The 16,137-nt window shown below is 38.9% G+C and overlaps 1 protein-coding gene across 4 annotated transcripts in view; it reads right to left on the reverse strand.

Moving 5' to 3' along the window:
* LRRC37B (leucine rich repeat containing 37B) overlaps positions 1-15,660 on the reverse strand; it is a 59,648-nt gene extending 43,988 nt beyond the window's left edge. Inside the window, exons 1-5 of one of the 4 annotated variants that reach the window (XM_034416258.3) lie at positions 15,362-15,660; positions 9,811-9,882; positions 9,317-9,388; positions 2,070-2,141; positions 748-828 (exon numbers count right to left, since the gene is read on the reverse strand). In XM_034416258.3, the coding sequence (XP_034272149.1) occupies positions 748-828; positions 2,070-2,141; positions 9,317-9,388; positions 9,811-9,882; positions 15,362-15,573 (509 nt within the window). In that variant the 5' untranslated portion in view covers positions 15,574-15,660. The remainder of the gene's footprint in view (positions 1-747; positions 829-2,069; positions 2,142-9,316; positions 9,389-9,810; positions 9,883-15,361) is intronic. The other 3 variants (XM_034416259.3, XM_034416261.3, XM_034416260.3) reach the window with 3 other exon arrangements.
* Between the last annotated feature and the right edge of the window lie 477 nt (positions 15,661-16,137).

Consider the following 16,137-nt stretch of genomic DNA (forward strand, 5'->3'; position numbering starts at 1 on the left):
AAGTTGAGAGATTATTGTTTTCATGGAATACATCCCAATTAAATTATTTTTTACTCGCAGATTTTTGAGAATGAGGTTAGTATAGTATAGGTTTAAATTTGTGAAGAATTCTACTACAGCACTTATCTTTTTGTCAAAAGTTAAGGTTAAAAAGTGATATGGAGGCATCTTTTCTGCCCTTCCCTCTCTAAGGATGAGTTGTATGAAAAACACTGCATGAAAAAAAAAGGTTTCTGAGAAAATCCATAGTATCTCAGAGGGCTATCTTAAAATTCTGTCACTGTATTTTGGTGACTTGCCTTAAGGACATATTGTAGCAACAATAAATTGAAGGATCATTGTGTGCTAGGAGTGCAATGAGTCTCCACTTATCTGATGCATATTTGTAGAGTTAAGTAAGAATTTATCACAAAATACTAGTTATTACTTACTCCAAGGAAGCAGTATGGAATAATTATAGGCAGAACTTGTGTTATTGGAAAAGTGAGGTGTAAAATCATAACAATATTTTAAAAAATAGCCCAGATATGTCTGGTAGGTTTGGAGATCAGGATATCTGGCTTGGAGATCAATTTAGAAACTGTTGGCTGTCCCTACTCAGAGGCTATCCTTCAAAAGAGTAGTGTTTGGATGAAATCTGTCAAACAAGCCTGTTAATCTCCTGCAGGCATTAGCGGAGACTTTGTGCCCCATTTTTAGAAATCATCTGTCTCACCCACTATCTGAAAGAGTTTCACTTTTACTTACACCTTGGATAGAAACAGCATCCCATGCCAGGTCTGAAAGGTCCCTTCCATTATACGCAAAATACAGTTGCCACTGAGATTGCTGGAAAGGAAATTGAAGCAAGAGAGCTATGTAGAATATCTTCCAACAACACATAAAGCAAGGGAGAACAACAGGAACTTTTTTTCCTTCCTCATTGAATGGGGATGTGAGAATTGCATTGCAGCCACATATGAAGGTTACATCTTCCTTTTTCCAATGAAGTAATTGGATAATACCATTTTGATCTTCTAAACAACCACTCCAGGCTTCCTCCAACTACTGTGCCAGTTCTTCAATCCAAAAGCTCCAATGCATATTTAGGATTGGACTGCTATTAATGGACTATCATTATTTAATAGGAATGCAGAGCTCATGATTCAAAGGGCAAATGAAATCCTCTGCAAGCAATATAGTTTTGACTCTATATGAACTCTCTTTGTTCATGTTCTTTTGACTCTCTACTATGAACTAGATTCCAAGTTCATAGTCAGTTCTGTAACTCCACAAAAGCACTGTAGCGTTTTCCCACTTATGAAAACTCAGGTCTGGCACTCATAATCAAGCCTAGAGCTGAATCTTGATCCAATTTGATCCCAGAGTTCAGTTCAAATTCATTTAGGGTATTTCTTAGAACCGTGATGGTAAACCTATGGCATGCGTGCCACAGGTGGCATGCAGAGCCATATTGATGGGCATGCTAACATTCCCTAGCTCAGCTCCAGCATGCATGCATGCACTGGCCAGCTGATTTTTGGGCCTTCTGGGCCCACCAGAAGTTGGCAAACAGAAGGGGGTGTGGAAGGCTGTTTTCGCCCTCCCCAGGCTCCTAGAAAGCCTCTGGAGTCTGGGGAGGGCAAAAAACGGACCTACCAGGCCCACCGTGCATCACATGCCAAAAGCGAGGGGAGCGGGGGGGGGGCCTGCATGCATGGGGGGGGAGGGCACATAAAATTATGGGTGTGGGCACACACACACGCGCGACTACCCCGCACTCTCCCAGCTTTTGGCACGCAATGGCAGAAAGGTTAGCCATCACTGTCTTAGAACATGCAGAACATGCAAAGAGTCATCTGGTCTTACCTGGGATTATAGATCATCCTCTAGGGAGAAAGCTGCTTCTTTCAAACTTGAGTTCAAGCTCTCTTTCCCCATTTAAAAAATTGTGGGATAGCTAACCTTTCAGTAATGTCATTGATAGATACACAACTGGGAGAATTAACAGCATTCAATTTCAATTTATCTCCTTCCCCAGTTTCCATGATAGTTTAAACTGGTTTGGGTTTTTTTGTTTAATGACTTACATAGATTTCAGAAATGGAAGATGGTCAAATGCATTTGTCTCAATGGTCTGGATTTGATTATATGAAACATCCCTGTTTAAAAAAGCACACACAGCTGAAACAAAATGTCCAACTCTATCTTCATCTCTCATAGTTGCTTTATGTGTTTTTCATTTATTTGATAGCCTGTAATATTAGCTTTAATAAAAGATAACAAGCCAATGTGTGGTACATTGATGTGAGTGGCACAGCACTTCACATACACCAAACTTCTTTGTGCCATTGTTTTTCCATCCACCCCTTTATAACTTAATTCATGTTTGCAGTAGTATTAGTCATGGCAGCAAGTAGAACATTGAACATGGGGAATTATAGCCCCAACATACAGCCATTTTGGTCTAGTGGTTAAGGCATGATGCTAGAAACCAGAAACTATGAGTTCTAGTTCCACCTTAAGCATGAAAGCTGACTCTCTCTCCCTCCCTCCCTCCCTCCCTTTCTCTCTCCCCCCGAATTCACTTCACAGTTGTTCTTCTGGGAAAAGTAGGAGGGAAAAGGAGTAATACAATGTGTTGTATCCTAATAAATAGGAATTCTGCTAATAGGAATTTTGCTCATCATGACCCAAATTCTGGGTAGAGAGCCAGGTTCAACTTATTTTCTAAAAGCCTAAGAGCCAAAATATATGGGACTCCTGATTTCACAAGGTGACATTGTTTTAGACGAAGGACTTAGAATGTGCCCTTCCTGTTGGTATATGTGGGATGGGAAGAGCAGATATCTTGTAAGAAGGTGATACTGAAGGTGATACTGTGGATCTATGTCATGCAAGATTTGATAGATTTGCATCTGGAATACTAGAGGGACCCAGAGCATTTCACAGAATAGAACTATTGCAAGGGCACCACAAGCAATATTCATAATTACCCATGTCATGTATTCTGAATGGAAGCTTCTGGATGTTCTTGAAGGGAGATCTATGTGGAAGGCATTTCAATAATTCAAATGCATAGTTACTAAGAAGTGAGTGACCATGAGGAGGTCTCCCTGATCCAGGAATAGGTGCACAAGATGAAACTCCGCAAAGGCTGCACCTGGTCAAAACCGACACCTTGTCTTCTAGCACAGCAGTCACCAACCGGTGGCCCATGGACCACTGGTGGTCCGTGAGAAAATTTTGGCAGTCTGCAGAAAAATTATTTGCATTTTTATATTGCACTAAATACTATTTCTCTTTTTAAAAAATTCTTATTAGTGGTCCGCAAGATTTCAAATTATGAATTTAGTGGTCCCTGAGGTCCGAAAGGTTGGCAACCCCCATTCTAGCAGATTGCACACTGAATCTAAGTAAGACAGTCATGTCCAGAGTTATAGGTGAAATATCTCTAGTTCTAGGACTTGTGGGCCCAAAACCTTTCGGTCTTGGTGGTTTTGAGCCAAATTTATTCTTCATCATCTAGACCCCTTCCCGTGCCCCAGTGTCTAGACATGGGATAGAACCTTGACAGCTTTATTCAGGTAGACAGGAACAGAGAAATACGATTAAGTATAATCAGCAGAAGTTGAAGTTTACTTAATCAGTATTGCAGCAAGCAATAATTAATGCATTGCTCAACCAAGGTATAGACACTGCTTACATAAAGTTACTACAATCAATAAATGAAAAAATAATGATGACAATTTGCCTTAATAATCTTAAAATGGATATCAACATAGAATGAGGTGTATGACAAGATGATACAATATCACCTATCGTTTTCTCAGCCTGCCTTGAAGAAGTATTTCGCAAACTAGACTGGGCAAAAGATGAAATAAAAATCAATGGTACCTATTTAAATCACTTAAGATTTGCAGATGATGTTGTTTCTCTTCTCACAAGACCCAGAAAAGCTACAAAGACACATACAAGAGCTGCACAAAGCAGGAGAACCATTTGGCTTAAAAATAAACCTGAAAAAGAGCCAAGTTATGTTTAAGAAATTCACCAAAGCAAGAAAAAAAATTATATCGGGAGAAGAACTAGACTTCGTAGACCACTACATACTGAATACCTTACTCAACCAATATCAATGGAAGGAGATACAATAAAGGAAATTGAACAAATTGTTAATATGGTTGGCAGACATTCGGCAAGCATAATTTTCAAGAACAACCTCCCCCTATGTCTGAAGAGAAAAGTTTTCAATCAGTATGTACTACCTGTTCTAACATATGCCGGTGAAATCTGGACACTAACCTCACAATTGATACAAAAGCTACAAGTGGAACAAAGAGCCATAGAAAGATACATGCTCAGCATTACAAGACAAGATAGAAAGACCTGCACATGGATTAGACAACAAATGAAAGCATACAATATCATCAAGAGAGTAAAAGAATGGAAATGGAAATGGGCTGGTCACATAACAAACAGAACTGATGGCAGGTGGACCAAGATAGTCATAAAATGGATCCCACTTGATAAAAAAGTGTCCATGAAGGAGATCTAAAACAAGATGGATTAACTATATCAGCAAGTATTGTGGGCCCAATTGGCAAAAGGAAGCTCAGGACCGTATTGGTTGGAAACATGCAGAAGAGGTCTTCATCCTTAATTGGATAGACAATGCAAAAGTGATGATGATGATGATGGTGATGATAATGATGATGATCAGCAGCAGCAGAAGTATCTTTTCTTCTGCTTCATCTTCTGGGAGTTCTCAGGTACCCCTCAAATTACTGGGGCCTGCACATAGTCTACATAAGTGTGATCCAAACTAAAGCTACCATTACTTCCTTATTTCATATATCAGAGCCTCAGTGACAATCCCCTTCCATCTGAAACTCAAGTGGGACCATTATACACCAGGAGTGGAATTTTCGAATAAGTCTAGCATTCCTGCAGAAAGCGTGTACTACAGTAAATTTAGGATTAACAGAAACTTATCTGTTCATGACAAGTGTTTGGCGGTACTGTGTCCAACGGCAGGCAATGTTTCCATTGTCCTGAGACCATGTCCATCATGTGCTTCTCCTGTGGTTTGAGTTAGTAATAAGGAGTCAGCTGCATTGTTGTCATGGTGACTATGAACTCCCAGGCACCTTTGATCCATGGATGGCAGGATGAACTCCCCCAGAATCATAAAATTGGGGAACTCCATTGCCAGGCTACATATGGCATCAAGTAGCAAGGGCAAGGAGATTCCTATATGTTATGTATATAGTTTTGGCGGGAGTCAGCACGTTTCAGGTCACCTATGACAAGTACCGGAAAGAGCTACCCCTCACCATGGTCAGTGAGACACTACCGAGCCTCCTAGGGCTGGACTGGTTCAAGGCCCTAGGAATGGGATTCACCGGCGTCCATAGCGCCAGCGGCAGCACCCTGAAGAACAACCTCATGCAGGAGTTCCAGGACATCTTCAACGACCGGCTGGGCAAGTACGTGGGGACCCCTATTTCCTTTAACCTAGACCCCAACGTATCTCCGATCAGACTGAAGGCTAGGCGAGTGCCTTTTGCACTCAAACCCAAAATTGACTTGGAATTGGATAAGATAAGACCCAACCCCAGAGGCACCAGTTCTCCTTATTGATGTTTTGGACTTGGGGCCCCTTACTTCATCGGAAGTAGCGAGAGCCTCGGCAAAAGACCATGCGCTGAGAACTGTCATGAGTTGGGTCACGAGGGGTTGGCCAGCAAAGACTGAGGGCGGGGAATTCAAAGCATTCGTTACAAAAAAAAAATGAACTGTCTATGCAAGGGGATTGTTTGTTATGGGGTGACCGTGTCATTGTGCCCTTATGCTTAAGGGAAAAAGTTTTTAAAATGTTACATGAAGGGCACCCGGGAATTGTACGGGAATTGTAGTTTTTCCAATCTTACTTAATTTGTTTTACCAAACCTTTGTAATGATTTGTCTTTGTAATTCTGCACTTGATATGGCCCAAAGGGCTAATCAATAAATAAAATTGAATTGAATTGAATTGTACGAATGAAGGGTCTAGCTAGGAGCTATGTATGGTGGCCTCAAATGGATAACGACATCACCGAGTGGATGGGGAAGTGTAACCCCTGTCAAGAGTCCAGGCCAGATCCCCTCACAGCACCGGTCAGGGAATGGGAGCATCCCCAGGGGCCCTGGTCAAGGATTCACATAGATTTTATGGAAAAAGCTGCAACTGTCTTTACTTGGAAGAATAGCAGCAGTTAAGATGAACATTTTGCCAAGATTTCTGTTTTTGTTTCAAATGATTCCGGTGCTTAAAAGTGATAAACAACTGAAAGTTTGGCAAACTGGACTTAATAAGTTTGTCTGGAACGAGAAAAAGCCGAGAGTGAAATTGAAAATTATGCAAGATGTTCCAGAAAGAGGAGGCCTTAAACTTCCAAACCTACAGTTATATTATGATGCAGCAGCTTTAACTTTAACAAGTGATTGGTTTGGAAGTAAAAAGGCTGGAATATTGAATGCAGAAAGTTTTGATCTTGAATTTGGATGGCATGCTTACCTATTTTATGATGATAAAGTTGATAAAGTATTTAAAAGTCATATACTTAGAGACTCTTTGATGAGAGTTTGGAAGAAGCACCGACTCAAATGGGATTATAAAATACCGCTATGGCTGGATCTTGGTCATACCTTGTGGAATACAAATATAATGTCACTCGGGGGGTTTTTATACAAAGAGGTTCTTTTTACAGATGCGGGCAGATGGCAGTTGAAGACATTGCAGACACTGTTGGACGAAGGGATTAATTTAACCTGGTTACAATATAATCAATTACAATTGAGATGGAAAGAGGACCAAAAAACTGGTATTATGTTGCATGAGGAAGAATTGGTTAGACATATAAGAGAGAAAGGTCCAATGCATATTAAACGGCTTTACAATGTTTTGCTAGAAAGGGATTCAGAAACGGAATTAGTTAAAGATTGTATGATTAAGTGGGCACAAAATTTTGAAGAACCAGTGATGTTGGAAACATGGGAAAAAATTTGGGTTCAGAATGTTAAATTTACACAGTCGCAGAATTTGAGGGAAAATTTTTATAAAATGTTTTATAGATGGCATCTAGATCCCAAAAAGTTGTCATGTATGTACCCTAATGTTCAGCCAAAATGTTGGAGATGTGAATGTTTGGATGCTACGTATTATCATGTTTGGTGGACCTGTAGGAAAGTTAAGGCTTTTTGGATAAAAATATGGTGGGTCATGCAGAATGTTTTGAAGAAAAAAATTCAATTTTCTCCACAATTGTTTTTATTGGGTATAGTTAAGGGTTTTACACGGGGTGAAATAAAATTAATATTGTATATGATAACAGCAGCAAGATTGTTGATAGGTAAATATTGGAAGAATGAAGCTTTGCCTACTATCGAGGAATGGACTTTGAAGATGGCCAGTTTTGCAGAGATGGCGAAGATTTCAGCATATTTAAAAGATTGCTCACAAGAGACTTATGAATGGGAATGGAAAAGGTGGATAGAATATGTTCAGAACAAATACCAAACTAGAAAGTACCAAATAGCTTTTATTTGAAAACAATGTATTAGAAATATTTTAATGTAAAGAGATAAAGAGGGAAAATTATATAGGGGGAGGGATGGGTTCAGGTATATATATCAGTATTATTAGTTATGAGTATATAATAGGGAAGTCTGGGGGGGAGGGTTAGGGAGGGCTAGGGAGGACGGGAAGTTTGGAGAGGGAGGTGGGGGGGGTGAAAAAAAAAAGGGGTGAAAATGTAATTGTAAAACTTTTGCAATAAAAAAAAAAAAAAAAAAAGGATTCACATAGATTTTGCAGGGCCTTTCCATGGCCAAACCTTTACGGTGATCATCAACGCCTTTTCAAAGTGGCTCGAGATCGTTCTCATACCATCCATGAGTGCCGAAGCAGTCATAAAGGCACTCCGCAAACTCTTTGGCACCCATGGGCTGCCCAACACCTTAGTGTCGGATAACGGCCCCCAATTCACCGCCACCCAGTTCGAGGGATACTTGGCAGAATAAGGCATCCGGCACGCGCTCTCGGCCCTGTTTCATCCGGCCAGTAATGGATTGGCTGAGAGATTTGTAAGAACGGCCAAAGAGGCACTGGCACGGCTGGACGCAGGAGACTGGCAAGCCCGAATAGACAAATTCTTAGCAGTCCAACACGCCATCCCTTGTACAACCACTGGGCGCAGTCCAGCCGAACTCCTCATGGGTAGAAAGCTCAGGTGTACCTTGGACCGATTGCACCCCAACTACTCCCCGGACGGGTTTAGAGGGGCCGACCAGAAGTTACGCGGGTTTCAGAAAAGGACACCGGTGTTCGCTAGGAATTACTCAGAGGGTCCCCTGTGGGTGGCCGGGGTGATCTCTGACATAAAGGGCCCCAAATCATGCACAGTGGATGTGGGAGATGGAAGGATCTGGCGTAGGCACATCGATCAACTTAGGAAGAGGTTGGCCGGACAGCCAGAAATGTACTCAGAAATATCAGGCCCTGACTACCAAAGTTTTCCTACAACAGCTAACTCAAGTCCGAGAAGGTTGGAAGACTTAGCTGCAGACTCCGGGATCCAGTGCCGCCCCAGAGAGGTAATATATTTTCTCAGTTGGTATAGGTTTGAGACAGCCTGTCACTAAGTATATTGCTTCACTGATCTAATCTCTAAGTAACTTCACAAGTAGGGATTCATATCCAGTTATCTAAGGGGCAACACCCAGTGGTGGAATTCAATTTTTTTTACTACTGGTTCTGTGGGCATGGCTTGGTGGGTGTGGCAGGGGAAGACTACTGCAAAATCTCCATTCCCATCCCACTCCAGGAGAAGGCTACTGCAAAATTCCCATTCCCTCCCCACTCCTGGGGGAAGGATATTGCAAAATCTCCATTCCCACCCCACTTTGGGACCAGCCAGAAGTGGTATTTGATGTTTCTCAGAATTACTCAAAATTTCTGATACCGGTTCTCCAGAACCAGTCAGAACCTGCTGAATAACATCCCTGGCAACACCTATTCACAACTCCCTCCCAAAACATAGCAATTCTGCTAATAGCCTTGGTGCTACATTCCTTCTTTATGCTCAGCCAAGTCTCAGTAATACCTGGCAAATTGACTGCCTCAGGATTAAATCCATAACTAGGGTTCAGGCTTTATTACAAACCTATCTAATATTCAAAAACTGCAGCATGCCCCTAGTTGTCAGAAATTTGATCATTAGGAATTTTACACTTTAAAAGTGGGACAGTACCTTGGGAGATAACAAGTAAGACACTGCTAGAAACAGAAACTTACAGGTGTACAAGGAAAAACAAGCCATCTAAAGATATATTGTCCAGCCTGCTCAAGCGATTGTTCTTGAGAATCCTAAAGAAATGAAAGAAAATTTAGAACAACATACTGACAAAATCTCAGCCTTTCACCGAGGTTGAAGATGGTCATCATGCTAACTGTTTTACTAGTCCACTTGTAATGGTGAGACACTTGTGATGCATAATCATTAAGGGCAGTACTGTCAAACTTGTGTCCCACGGGCCGGATGCATCATGCGCTGGCCACGCCCACACCCACTTTAGTGAAAGGGAAAAAAGTCCAGATACATCACATGACTCTGCCATGACAACGCGAGTTTGACCCCTCTGATCAAGGGTCTAGTGGGCAGGGAGCATTCTCCGTTTGCATCCAGCTACCTCAAGGATGATCTAAGCCCAAATCACAGTAAAGAAGGGGATGGAAATGCATATTTCTTCCACATAAGTTACATAGGAGGAACATGAGAGTATACTCACAAGTTCTCAGTCAAAGGATAGGCCCACCACGCCCATTTGTCAATGGAAGAAATTGCATTTTCAGTGAAATCCCTGGAGGGGAAAAATAAATATAGGAGAATATAATTCAAATGGATACTGCCAGGTGAGAATATCTTGAAAAAAACATCACATTCTACCTCAAACACATTAAATAGAGTGTAAGTAAACATCACATTAATCTGACACACTAAATGGAGATAATATGTCAAGAGACAACTCAATCCACTACAGAACTTTCTCAAGCTCAGCCACAGATGTTTAAAGAAAAGCAAGGAAGGAGCTTCAGGTATGTTTCCCCTTAGACACATTCTCATCTTTGTTATTCACAAAAATAGGGAAACTGTAGCAGCTCTAAGTTTCTCAAACAACAGTGAGAGATGCTGACAGTTACAGTCACTTCTGGAAAGTCACAAGTTGCCTAGAAGTAGACTATAAAATGAAATATTAGGAAGAAACTGATCCTATAGTATTTCTTGACTTGGCTCTACATTGGTGGAAAGAGCTGCCTTGACAATTTCTGTTAAAAACTAAATCAAACATTAAACTAAACTGAAATTTGTGAACATAAAGATTTTTCTAAGACCATATATACAGCACATATCTAAGCACATATAATGCTCTCTCTTTGTTTATATCCTTATCAAAGTACAGCAAATGATGTTGGAACTATAACTTCATCTTCTTTATCACCACACATATGTTCCCAATCTCTAGATACATCAATAAAAATTGGAAGGCTGTTTGCTTTCATGCCTAAGGGAAGCCTAGAACTCAGATGTTTGTGATTTCTAGGCCAGACCCATAAACTTTATACTAAACTGATTTTTTAATATAATCAAAATAGATGAAGTTCTACTTTATTATTTTGTCACCTCTTTCTAATATATATTGATATCATCTATTGAGTCTACATGGATGATTTTTATATAAATACATGTGCCTATCAGTGGTGGGTTGCTACTGGTTCACACTGGGTCGGGCGAACTGGTAGCGGCTATGGTAGGAGGCTCTGTCCACCTGCCCAGACGCTTCTGCGCATGTGCAGAAGCACCGCACCCATGAGCAAACCGGTAGCGACAGGATTTGGAACCCGCCCCTGGTGTATATATTTCTAAATAATATAGGTGAACAAATTTCTTGAAATTTGATAATTATTTTTCATTTTTGTTATTTGATAAGCAGTACTTTCTTTTAAAAAAACTGTCTTGGGCTTTTCTAATAAACTTTTTTCTTGATCTGAAATTTAATCTTTGAATATGTTAATTAACAAAGGTCTGTTTTATACCCATCTGCCTTAGTGTGCAGAATAAATATCTATTTCAGATTATTTTTGAATTAGGTCTTCTCCAGATGTTTTGAATTACAAGAACTATTAGGTCTACAGAGTTGTTGGATCCCATTTTCCATTACTTATAGCTAGCATATCCATGCTAAATGATGGTAATGCAACAATTAATTATAATATTGCCATTGCACTTTGCTACCTCTTCTTTTTGGGTGCCTTCAAGTCATTAATGACTTCTTGCAACTTCTTGTACAAGTACCTGCAATTTTCTTGGCAGGATTTAGGAAGTGGTTTACCAAAATGTTATTCTTAGGGCTGAGAGAAAATAACTAGTCCAAAGTTACACCATACTTTAGAATAAGGTGGCCTTTAAGTTATATAAATCATAAAAAAATATTTTGGCTTCTGAATTTCATCTCTGTCTAGATGATAAGAGAAGTGGATAGCAAAACAATTATTAAACAGACAGTTCTCATACAATACATGATATTTTTTTTAAAAAGTTTTATTTTTTAGACAAACACACATACAAACATACAATGTATTTTCTTGAACAGAGTATTTGGCCAATTCACAAATTTAAACAGTGTTTAGTCATTTCAATTAAATTTACAATTTCTATATTTCCTTTTTGCCATATTTATTTCTCATGTATTTTTTTAAAGAACCAATATTACCCTTCATTCTCATCTCTAACCTTAACCAAATTCAATTTTTCCCTTCTATTCTATGTTATACGGCTTCCCATTGTCATCTATTTTTATACGTATCTATCCTCAAATTAGTTAATTATGTAGTATTACAATTGTTCAATTCTTATGGGAATAATAAACCCACTTATTTTATAATATACATTTCTTTTGATAATACAAATCCAACATTTTAATATAAATAAGATATCTCCCTTTCCCCCCTTTATATATTAATCAATATGAACATGAATATTCCAATTATTTCCATTTTCATGCAATCCAATTTCTTATAAATCAGTTAATTATGTTTACATGGTAATAATAAATCAAATAGTTTTCCCCATATGTTCCTCCAAACCACAACTTAACCATTTCTACTTTCACCACAATAAACAATTAAAAGTATTTCAGTTATTACAATTTCCTTAGTTGAATAAAGCTTTCCCCATATATTACTCATTTTCAAATCTTAAACTCTCCTAAAAAAAACAAATAGTTTCCCCCATATGTTCTTCCTAACCAACTTAATTATTTCTGCTTTCATCACAATATACAATTAAAAATATTTCAATCATTACAGTTTCCCTAATTAAATTTAAAAATGTTCTAACTGTTATCCTCTAATCATAAAGCTTTCCTCATATATTACTCAAAGTCACAACTTACTCTACTTTCGCCACCATATACCATTAAAGATATTTCAATTATTAGTTTAAATTTATTCATATTTCTAAAAAAAAACCTTATCATTGTCTAAATTTCAAAGATACAAATAAAAATATTCCCATTATTATTCATTTCATTTTTGCAATCATATGATTTCCCCTTTATTTCTTACTACAATTCATATTTCAATTTTAAATATATACAGCATATTGCTCTTTCATTTCTTCTTCTTTTTCTCCCTTCCCATTTTTATTTTTGCCTTTTTATTCCCCCCTTTTTTCTTTTGCACTTTAAAATCTTGAACACTCTTATTTTGCCCTAAATTTCTTCTCTTTTCTCCTTTTCTTATCTCCCCTTTTCTTATCCCAGTGTGATCATTCTGTATTTCACAGTCCTGGATTCTTCTATTTTGCCCTGCATTTCCTGTTGTTTTCCATCCTTTTTCTCTCTTTTTTATCTTTTCACTGTTAATCCCAGTGTAATAATTTAAGTTTTTATGTTCTTTCTATTCCACCCTTCTTTCCTTCTTTGTCTCTTCCACCCTTTCTGTTTTTTCCATTGTTAATCCCAATGTAATCTCTAGAAACCTCCTTTTTATTATTACTATCCACATATTCGATTAATTTTCCAAAATTAATCTCATTGTTTTTATCTTCTTTATTTTCAGTCTCTGTGTCTTGCTTCTCTGTCTTTATTTCCTTATCAGCTTGAGCATGCTCTATCTCAATTTTTGGGTCCTCAAGTTTCAATTCTCCATGTAACATTGTAATTATTCCTCTTATTTCCACTTTCCATAATGAGTACAACATTTCCATCATTTCTCTAATTTCCTGTGCCATTTTATTCTTTCTGTATTGATATTATTCCAGTTTTAAAAGTTTCATTGTTTTCCTTTTTTTCCCCAAAGTCAAACCGCTTGCAGACAAAGCAATCCTCCCCAAAAGTTCTCATGACTGTTATCACTAATACAGTTCAAAATTTTCCAAAATGATTCCAAATTGCAATGATCTTTTTTCTCCTGAAGATGTCTCTCTACAATCCACAATTCCTCTTAGTTGTTTAACAAAGTATCCATTTTGTATCAATCTGCATTAACAGTCTTTATTAGCTTCTTTTTTCTTCTTTTTAACTTTGAAAATACCAAATCAATTTTATAGTCCAGTCCAAATTAAACAATACTCGCCCCCCCTTTTTCCCCCTTTTATTTATCTTTAGATATACAGCACTTCTGTTGAAGGGCTTGATGTCCAAATCTCTTATTTTTGTTTTTTCATTCAAGAAAAAGGATCTATTTATTTTCTTTCCAATCCTTTAACCACTTTTGGGGTTACTTCTTCTAATTCTTAAAATTTTCCAAATACTTTTATTCAAAGGTCAATTTACTTTTCAGGTTTTGTGTCCCTTTAAATTCAGCTTACATCCTCTTTTCTTCCCCCGTGCCCAATAGCCGCTATTTTTACGCTGGGGTTTTTTCAGGTTTAAAAATTTTTTGTTGTTATTTCGCCTATGGATTGGCTGTCATTCACCCAACTTCAAAAACTCCGTTGCAATCACCGCTCCTGCACAATACTTAGTCCGGTTGCCCCAGTTTTTTGACAGCTGCTATGGCTGATGTCCCCACCATCGAATCGGAGAGAGATTCCTCTGATCTTTGAGGAACTTGCCTGTTCCTCTTGGTCTTCTGAGGTGCCTCTCCTTCTTCCCCATCCCTATAGGTTGGTTCTGGTCTGAAGATCCCTCAGCAACGGTTCGTCAGTCCGGGTTTTCGTGGAGCTCATCAGAACCTGCTAATTTCCCAACTGTCTCGCCGCAACGCTTCCAGTCAAATCCATATAATACATGATATATAAACTCTATCTGCAGGTTTTCTATCTGTAGTTTACTGTACTGTAGAATACTATGATTGACTTCACATAACATGTGAACACAATCACGTTATGCAATGTTTAAAGTTTATCTATGATTGAATCTACCATGTTTTCCCAAAAATAAGACCTGGTCTTCTTTTATTTTCGGCCTCAAAATAAGCACCAAGTCTTATTTTCAGGGGATGTTTTACCTACTTACCTTAGGACCACTGCAGCCAGGCCTCTCACTCCCCGACATCTGTTGTGCCACTGCCCAACTTCTTCTATGGCCCCTCGCCATGTGGCTCATCACACTGGTGCTACCACTCACAGCAGGAAGCTATGTGATGCATTGTGTTGTGTGCGCAAGCAGCATCAGGGTACGAAGAACATTGCAGCATCTTACCACAAGTGGCAGCACTGGTATGATGAGCCATGTGGTAAGTGGCCACAGAAGAAGTTAGGCAGTGGCGCGACAGGTGTCAGGGCATAGAAGGCCTTGTGGTGGTGGTCTTATGGTAAATGAGTATGGGGCACGTGAGGCACCTCCATCCCCTCACCCTAGCTTGATTTTTACAGGTGTGTCACCCCATCTCATACAACCAGACAGTGGGCAGGGCTTAATTAGGGCTTATTTTTGGGATAGGACTTATATTAGGCACAGGCGTAAAAATCAGGCTAGAGCTTATTTTTGGGATAGGTCATATTTTCAGGGAAACATGGTATATATTGTACAAAAACCAAATTGAAATGAAAAAAAATGCTCAGCTGATTTCACAACAGTCAAATTCTAAACCATAGTTTATAAACCAATGACTTCACCAAACTGGCTGCCAAAACAAAAGGAGTCTCAATGTGCTAAAGCATTATAATTAAGCCCTATACTTTCCAAGAGATATACAACTTTCCACCTTCATGCTTATTCTACCTAAGAATGCCCCATTTTCCTCTCACTTGTAACAAAAATTTCTCCCTTTTAAAATGGCCTTTTCCTCCCAATTTTAGGAGTATGGAGTTGTCTCAAAGTCCTAAATACTCACAGCATGACAAAGTTATATTCATGGCCAAATGGCTCTGGATTAGGCACACGGTAGAGATGAGGAGAATTGGTAGTCCTGCTGCAGTTGAGGATTTCTAAGGTACAACGGCATAAGGTGGGACATAGCTCTATGGCTAAGTTTGAACTCTTAAGAGACAGTAATAGAATCCAAAGGAATATAAGGTGGGTAGTGGAGGCAGCAATATATTCCATGCTGCATATTTGACTCCAGGCTTGGAATATGGCAGCCAACAGTGGAAGTTATCCAGCAAACAATTATGGTGTTACCAAGCAACCACATCTACATGTCATTTCATATGGAGGCTGCAGGAGGCCACCACATTCTAAGAGTTCTATTTGATTGTAACATCATTTTACCATGATTCCTGACATTATAGAATTGCCAGAGCCATGGCAACAATAGGTAGTGGTCTTTTCATAAATTTATAAAGTTGATTTCATGAGATGACTCAGATATTTGTGATTAATTTTTTGGGCCATATTTCAACAGGAAAGTCAGACTGTAAGGCCTGGCTATCATTCTCCAGCTACTAAAACCCATCACTGTAAATTACCTAAAGCTAAAAAAAAAAAAAAAAAGGAGGGGGATAAGCAGTGGAAGGAGGAGGATAGGAAGACTTAGACTTATATACCATCCCATTATTCTTTACAGCACTCTCTGGGTGGTTTACAATGTCAGTATATTGCCCCTAACAATCTGGGTTCTTACTTTACTGACCTTGGAAGGATGGAAATGTCAGCCCTGCTGCGTTGGGG

The sequence above is a fragment of the Pantherophis guttatus genome, chromosome 4 (assembly GCF_059756535.1).
Source record: "Pantherophis guttatus breed Tessera chromosome 4, ASM5975653v1, whole genome shotgun sequence".
Lineage (NCBI taxonomy): Eukaryota > Metazoa > Chordata > Lepidosauria > Squamata > Colubridae > Pantherophis > Pantherophis guttatus.